General features: G+C 53.6%; 1 protein-coding gene across 1 annotated transcript; it reads left to right on the forward strand.

Moving 5' to 3' along the window:
* Positions 1-2,627: 2,627 nt before the first annotated feature.
* LOC144175712 (uncharacterized) lies at positions 2,628-3,657 on the forward strand. The gene has a single exon (XM_077704750.1). It carries the CDS (start codon positions 2,628-2,630, stop codon positions 3,510-3,512), a length of 885 nt encoding a protein of 294 aa, XP_077560876.1. The 3' UTR covers positions 3,513-3,657.
* Positions 3,658-8,378: the final 4,721 nt, after the last annotated feature.

Genomic DNA, 8,378 nt, shown 5'->3' on the forward strand with positions numbered 1-8,378 from the left:
GCATAATGAGCAGCAATTTCAAATTTTGATGTTTTTTCGTCCTCAGGGGGATATTGATTAACAATGAGACTGCGCGGAAAGGAAGTGCGCCAGTGACGGTGTACCGATACTGTAACGGAATATTTCCCACGTGTATGCCGTGCGCGAACCCACTATTCTCTACACCGTTACGATTAGCAAATCATAGGGAATGCAAGGAGATAGCGGGGGCATTCAAAATACCTGCCGGGTAATTTATCCAGGAAAATACGTACTAGTAGTATTAGTAAACATTTGTTGGAGCAAAAGGGAAAGGGAAAAAGTTAGTGGTGAAGCGTGCGTAGTCCAGGATACCTCTTTACCGGGCCAACTCAATGGCCCGAGAAACCAAGGCCCTCTGGCGAGCGTGGTCCGGGCTGGTCAGCTCAGTCTCCCACTGCTCCGGGGTGGGGAAGGGGGGTGGGTTAGGGGAGTGGGGACAGGAGTATACGAGGTTGAATGTGGTGAGTGGGGTGTCGCAGTGTTGGCTGGCATTCACAGGGGTAGATAGTGGGTGCGATCTGTTGGAGGATGACGTGATTGTAAAAGGTAGCGGTTTGAAGGCAATGATAGATTATGGCTTGCTGGTTGGTTAGGAAGTGGCTGAAACCACATTCCTTGGCTTCCCGCGCTTCCCGCCAGATCGGTGCCTTAATTAAACAAGTACGGCTTTTCTGGAGCTTCTCTGAATGAAATGAATGGTGGCCTTCTTTCTCTTATGTAACAACTGCGTCAAATCATGACACACATACGCCAAATTCTTTTGGAAAGGATATTACAGCTGTGAAAAAAAGAAAAGAAGGTTTAGTTTTTGAAAAAAAAAATGAAAGAAGGTATTGTTGCTTAGTGCGCCTCAGAGCACCCGTGTTCGCCTGAGTAGAGTAAGTTTCTTAAATAAAAGCCCCCAAAAATATGAACAAGGAAGGCAGCTTCGCATTCCCTCTCTGGTCCGTGGCACCGCTGCGCGCACAGCGGTTAGGAAGCCGTGGTGAGAAGCCCCGCCGCCACCGATTCCGGGCACGTTCCGGACATAAACTTGCCTGAGAGGTGCGGCTCAGTACTTTGCTTTTAAGTACATCGCTTGTAACACTCGCGGCTACATTTACGCGAGCCACACACCCGAGCGGGGTTTGCTCTTGTTCAGCGATTCCTCACTTTCCGCCAGCTCTTGTGTGCTTCAGGTTTGTTGTTGCGGGGCTCAATGTTCCTCCTCGAAGGAGCTCAGCTGCATTAGGCGCGTGGTTTGACAGAACGTGCCCGCTCCATCAAGCTCAATGCCACAGGGGAGCTGCCGCGGGGCCTTCTGGGAAGTCTTAGAAGAAACCTGCGTGTGGCATTCGTGTCTTGTCGCTGCCTGTCTCCTTGTGGTGGCCTCTTTGTGGTGGCCTCCCTGCTCTTTGATCTCTTGGATACTTTCTTCGCCAACGCGGAGAAGGAAGCCAGCGATGGCGGTTGTCATGTTTGGGACATCATGCTATTACTTGCTGGCGAAAACTTTCGTCAGCAGGCCAGCAAGGCAGACGCGTGCCTTGCTGGCGAAAACTTTACACTTGCGCGAATCGCTGCGAGAAATACCGGTTTCTCCGTCAGCGTGCACCACTCTCTAGGACAGTTTTACTTCAATGCAGGACGCAGACGCTGCGGTTAGTTTTTGCGATTCGCTCTCAGGAAGGCCATCCATTTTTTGAGGATTTATCCCGCTTGAAGCAACTAGAGAAATGAACAACCGCTTTAGGAGAGTATGCTTAACACAGCTTCCAGGAAGTGCCTCTTTCAACATACACGCTGAGAAATTCCCGTATGGTGTCTTTACCGCCATGCTTCATAATAACTAATCGAAGTGGACTGGTGTGCAAATGTGGCGAATGACACGGGCGAGAATTCAACTGGAGTGAAAAATACCATCAGCGCTGGTACATCGCGCAATCAAAAACGCCTTACGTGTTGTGACTGCTCACATTCACTTATTTAGTCAAATGATATTCTGGGCTTCTTGATTTGCCGAAATCGCTGACTGGACCCCCTCGATTAATCCTTCTGGAGCATTGTGGTGAAGACGCCCTGCGACAATTGTTTAACGTGTCTGTTGAGCGTTTCCCGATTTTGTTGAAACATATTGTAATTCAGCCCGCATTTACTCTACCCTTGTTTTCACACTCGCTGTTTACGTCACTCGCTTTCGTGGTAACCAAAATCAGTTTTATTATTCCATCGGCCAGTTAGTTGTTTCGAAGCTCGTGTTCGTACACTCTTTCAGTCGAATTGCCGTTCTCTACACGCAGCTTCAAGCGTTAATTAAGCAGCTATACCCCCTATGGTTCTTATAAACAGCAAGAATATGTGTGTGCAATAGCTATGTAGCGGCAGCTCCAGCGACATCGCTGGATCGAGCGCCGCTCCTCGCGCAGCAGCCCGATGGACATGGACACAGGCTGCGTGGCCGCGCGAGCGCACGAGGACACGGGGGTCGCACTGGTGCTGACAAAAATAGAATCTGGTTTTGCCTTGCGACGAACGGTCGTCCTGCCTGAGGCTCCTTCCTCTCGCCCGACATAGCGCCCTACAATTGGTGACCCTACCGAACACGCCACCGAGGTTAATGTAGAGCCATGTCCCTCGACAACCAGGACTCAACCCGTTCGCGAGAAGCCGGCGAAGCAGTCTCAGCCTTGACCGTTCGGCTTCCGCAATTCTGGGAGCGCCACCCGACGACCTGGTTTCTGCAAGCAGAGGCGCAATTCCAGCTAGCTCGGATCACCTCTCAAGAAACCAAATTTCTCCACGTCGTCGGAGCCCTTCCGCCGACAGCCGCAGAGGAGATCTCCGACATCCTCACTTCGTTCAACCACACCCGCCCCGCAGCGCCCTACGACCAGCTCAAGGCTGCACTCCTGGAGCGCACAGCTGCTTCGGAACGCACGCGCATCCAGCAGCTTCTCTCCTCCGAGGAGCTCGGCGACCGCAGGCCAAGCCAACTGCTACGGCACATGAAGCAACTCCTTGGCACGCATTCTCACGCCATGGATGACACACTGCTGCGTGAGCTCTTCCTTCAGCGCCTACCTTCCAACGTCCAAATGGTCCTCGCCACTGCCGCAGCCATGGACCTGCAGGCACTCGCCGCGCTGGCAGACAAAGTCATGGAGGTCGCCACCCCCTTTTCTCAAGTGGCCGCGGTTGCATCGGCTAAGCCTCCGTCTCCTCCCTGCCCCAGGAACCCCGCTTCAGCGTCCAGTGAGTCCGCCGCATCATCTAGACTCGACAGCCTTTGCGATCGTCTAGAGAAGATCATCGTTGCCGCAACACGCCGCGATGTCTCGCCGCAACGTTCCCGTCAACGTCGTCGCTCGTCGTCGCAGCGACGGCGCCCAGAGCGCCCACGCAGTGAATCGCCTAACCCGGGCATTTGCTACTACCACCGGCGTTTCGGCGCTGATGCCCGCCACTGCCGTCTGCCCTGCACCTGGACGGGAAACGGCCTGGCCGACCGCTAACGGCGACAAGCGATCTCGGCCCAACACAGGAATGTCGCCTCTTTCACGTCACCGACCGCACCACCGGACAGAGGTTTCTCGTGGATACCGGTGCCCAGGTTAGCGTTTTGCCCGCTACACGCTCGGATCGTGCTTCTCGTGCCACCTCGCATTTACAAGCAGTGAACGGCACGCGCATACCCGTCTACAAGCCACGCTCACTCACTCTAAACCTGGGGCTCCGCCGAGTTTTCCGGTGGGTTTTTCTCGTCGCCGACGTTCGCACTGCCATCCTCGGTGCCGACTTCCTCGCAAAACATGGCCTTCTCGTCGACCTAAAGCGGCAGCGTCTACTTGATGCTACCACACTCCTCTCAGTGGAAGGTGTGTCAGCGGAGGCAGCCGCTAATCTAGCACCATCCTGTGCTACAGTTGCCGATGAACCGTTCGCCACCTTGCTGCGGGACTTCCCAACCGTGACAGCACCACCTGACTGGACTCAGCCTGTTCGTCATGACGTCCGTCATCACATCATCACCACTGGCCCTCCCGTTTTCTTTCGACCACGGCGGCTTGCGCCTGACAAGTTCAAAGTCGCCCGAGCGGAATTCGAGCACATGATGGAACTGGGCATCATCCGTCCATCATTCAGTAACCATGCATCACCACTGCACATGGTGCCCAAGAAAACTGGTGACTGGCGCCCCTGCGGAGATTACCGGTCCTTGAACACCAAGACCGTTCCTGACCGCTATCCGTTACCCAACCTCCAAGACTTCACCGCCACTCTCCACGGGGCCACGATATTCTCTAAGATAGACTTGGTTCGTGCTTACCACCAGATTCCCGTGGCAGAAGAAGACATCCCCAAAACTGCCATCACAACCCCATTCGGCCTGTTCGAATTTCTGCGCATGCCATTTGGACTCCGCAACGCTGCACAAACATTCCAGCGTTTCATTGATGCCGTCACACGAGGGCTACCGTTCGTCTACGCCTACGTTGTCGACATTCTGGTGGCCAGCACATCCCTGGAAGAGCATCTGAAGCATCTTCGCCTTCTCTTCGAGCGTCTCGCTGTTCACGGCATCGTCATCAACGTCTCGAAGAGCGAGTTTGGTGCCACTGCCCTCGATTTCCTTGGTCATCGTTTGGACGCCACTGGCATATGTCCACTCCCCGCCAAGGTTCACGCAATCATCGACTTTCCCAAGCCAGCGTCAGTGACAAAGCTCCGCCAGTTCCTAGGGCTGGTAAATTTCTACCGCCGCTTCATTAGGAACTGTGCCACGCTGCTCGAACCTCTCGACAGACTGCTTTCCACCAAACAGTCATCCACTTCACTTGATTGGGACGATGCTGCTGAAAGGGCATTTACGGCCATCAAACGCGCTCTCGCCGACGCTGCACTGCTGGCTCATCCAAATCCGAACTTTCCGTTGGCACTCATGACCGACGCGTCAAGTTCTGCCGTCGGAGCTGTCCTTCAGCAGCAAGTTAAAGGTGCATGGGAACCGCTAGCGTTTTTCTCCAAGCGCATGACTCCGGCTCAGACACGATATAGCGTTTTCGGCCGCGAACTGCTAGCCATGTACCTCGCTGTTCGTCACTTCAAACATCACCTCGAAGGACGCACGTTCACGATCTTCACTGATCACAAGCCGCTCACGTTCGCCTTGAACCGCCCTGACACCCTCTACACTCCACGAGAGGTGCGTCAACTAGCATACCTCTCGGAGTTCACGTCCGACATCCAGCACGTCAGTGGTGTGGCTAATTCCCCTGCAGACACACTGAGTCGCATGGACGATGTAAATGCTATTTCACCAGGAACGCTGGAAGCAGTTACCGACCCGCTTGACGTACAAGAACTGGCTACGACGCAAGCCAACGACAACGAGCTCTCCCGTCTACGTGGAGCACCTACCGCACTCAACCTTGAAGATGTACCGTTTCGTGGTGTGACCATCGTCTGCGACACGTCCACAGGTGTTCCTCGACCCTTCCTACCTGCCTCACATCGTCGCCGCATGTTTGACGCCATACACAACATGGCCCACCCCGGCATTCGGGCATCTCAAAAGCTTATTGCGTCCCGCTACGTTTGGCCCCGCATGAACGCTGACATTCGAGACTGGGTACGAGCCTGCACGCCGTGCCAGCGTTCAAAAGTCCAACGCCATTCCGTTCCCCCTGCCAAGCCATTCCTCAGGCCCGATGAACGTTTTTCTGTCGTTCACGTTGACATCGTTGGCCCCCTACCCCCTTGCCAAGGTTACCGGTACATTCTAACCTGTGTTGACCGGTTCACACGTTGGCCCGAAGCCTGCCCTCTTCCCGATATCACGGCCTCCACAGTAGCTTCAACCTTTGTGTCTACCTGGGTGTCGCGCTACGGATGCCCTTCCACCGTTGTCACCGATCGCGGCCGGCAGTTCGAGTCATCCCTGTTCACCGAACTACTGCGTCTTCTCGGAACGACTCGTCTGCGAACAGCTGCGTACCACCCGCAGTCGAACGGCCTTGTGGAGCGATTTCATCGACACCTCAAGGCTTCACTCACTGCACACGGCTGCCCCACCGAGTGGGTCCAACGGCTACCACTGACGCTTCTCGGAATCCGGAGCGCGTACAAAGTGGACCTCTCGTGCACGTCTGCTGAGCTCGTCTACGGTACACCTCTGCGTTTGCCAGCGGATTTGTTCGACGAGTCTCCGCAACCTGTCCCTGCAAGTGAATACATTGATAACCTACGAGAGGTTTTTCGACACCTTCGGCCTCAGCCCACACGCTTTGCAAAGAACTCGACGACTTACACGCACCCTGACCTCAAAACTGCCACGCATGTGTTCGTGCGCTACGGACCCGTCCGAGGACCACTGCGCCCACATTACATCGGCCCCTATCCAGTCGTTCAACGTCACTCGACTACTTTTGTACTGGACATCAACGGCTCTCCAGACACCGTGGCAATCGAACGCCTGAAGCCCGCGTACTTCGAGCCGCCCGAAGTCACTTCGTTGGAACCTGCTCTGCCCCCTTTAACAAGACGACCTCGGCGTGTCCACTGGAAACATGCATGACTTTTTCGCTCGTCACTCCCGCTCCTCTCTTGGGGGGGAGCCCTGTAGCGGCAGCTCCAGCGACATCGCTGGATCGAGCGCCGCTCCTCGCGCAGCAGCCCGATGGACATGGACACAGGCTGCGTGGCCGCGCGAGCGCACGAGGACACGGGGGTCGCACTGGTGCTGACAAAAATAGAATCTGGTTTTGCCTTGCGACGAACGGTCGTCCTGCCTGAGGCTCCTTCCTCTCGCCCGACATAGCGCCCTACAGCTAAAAGCATTGCATGTAGGTTGTTTTTTCCTACAGGAAAATGCGTTAATAGCTGCTAGCACATTTATTATCTACACCTTGAGAATTGCTCCACCGCTTTGCTGCGTTTTTTGTCCTAACGGGACGTCCGAGAAGATGAATTACGATTAAGCATAATAAATATCCAAAACTATACTCGGTGACAACTTAAAAACGGCACCGGAAGTTCCTTATCACCGTAGCCGGATGTTTATCCGCGCGGCGCAAGTAGGGCGTAACTGGGAATATTTTGAACATGGCGTGAGCCGTTCCCGTGACTTTTTAGACTTAATAGGCTTATAAACGACCACAGGACGACAAAGAAACTGCGTGAGACAAGGCAGACGATATCACGCATTCATAGCAAACCCCTTTCAAAACGCGCGCGCACTGACGTCACGGCGGAGTGATACACTACATGAGGTGGTGTCGTTCTTGAGTTGTAACCGAGTATACACAGAAAAGCAAAAGTACCTTTCTTTTTTTTTTGTGCGAAATCGGGATCGGGAACACTAAACCGTCGACCTTAACTCAGCACCAGCCCGCTAGCCCTGCTGCCACGACGGAAGTTGGGTGATACATGGAGGGTGCTGGAAGTAGCTTGTTCTGAACACGTTCGACACAAAGATGCCCTAAATCGCCGGGTTGGCAGACAACGTGTTCTACATTCCTCGTGAATAGCACCTACCAAACAGCTGCTCTTGTAGCTCAAAGGGTGGCGCCCCACATGGTTGGACCAATCTGCTCTCCAGTCATTTCCTTGAAACGATCAGTATTCATCAGGCATTTAGATGTCAAAAATATCTCTCTCTTCCCTTCGACACTGCGCCGTTGTACTGAACTAGACACCTGTGGCATAAGCTTAGATTGATGATGATCGGCCTGGGTTTTAGCGCTTTCTTCAATGATGTGCCAGCTCTTCATACAGTATCTACATTGTACTATACTTCTAATTTTAATCTGGAATCAGCTGTAGGCTGATTAAATGACACCTTTTTTCGTAAGAGACCGCAGCGCTTTTACGACGCTCCTCTCTGCTGTCCAACAGACACCACTTTAACCTCCATCCACTCACCTCCACAGCTTTGCAGTTAGTTTTCTGTGTTTTGCTCTCATACGGATTTGAATAGATGCATTGATATTCCCAAACGCTGAGGGTAATTATTTACGGTTCCTGGGTGCAGAACAGACCAGTTCAAGCCTTCTGATATACTTACGTTTCCAGCATAAGGGTGGCATTTGTAGTGGGCATTCCTTGGAGAGCGCGATAGTGTGAGGACGGCACATTTTCCAGCTCTGAAGAAAAGTTGATTCATTGAATGTATGGGGTTGAGGCGATGAGGCGCACCGTAGAGGAGCGTCTCCGAATTAATTTTGACCGCCTGGAGTCCTTTAACGTGTTCCGAAATCTCGTACACCTTGGTATTTTTGCTTTTCTCCTCAGTCAGAAAAGCGACCACCACGGCCGCGAATCGAATCCGTGTCCTCGTGCTCAGCAGCACAACGCCTTGGCCACTGAGCTACCGCGGCGGG

This window comes from Haemaphysalis longicornis, unplaced genomic scaffold (assembly GCF_048455015.1).
Source record: "Haemaphysalis longicornis isolate Haplotype H1 unplaced genomic scaffold, Haemaphysalis longicornis Haplotype H1 scaffold_3, whole genome shotgun sequence".
Lineage (NCBI taxonomy): Eukaryota > Metazoa > Arthropoda > Arachnida > Ixodida > Ixodidae > Haemaphysalis > Haemaphysalis longicornis.

Bases quoted from the DNA above. Each gene is read 5' to 3' on its own strand.
- LOC144175712 (XM_077704750.1), top strand. From the start codon at position 2,628: ATGTCCCTCGACAACCAGGACTCAACCCGTTCGCGAGAAGCCGGCGAA.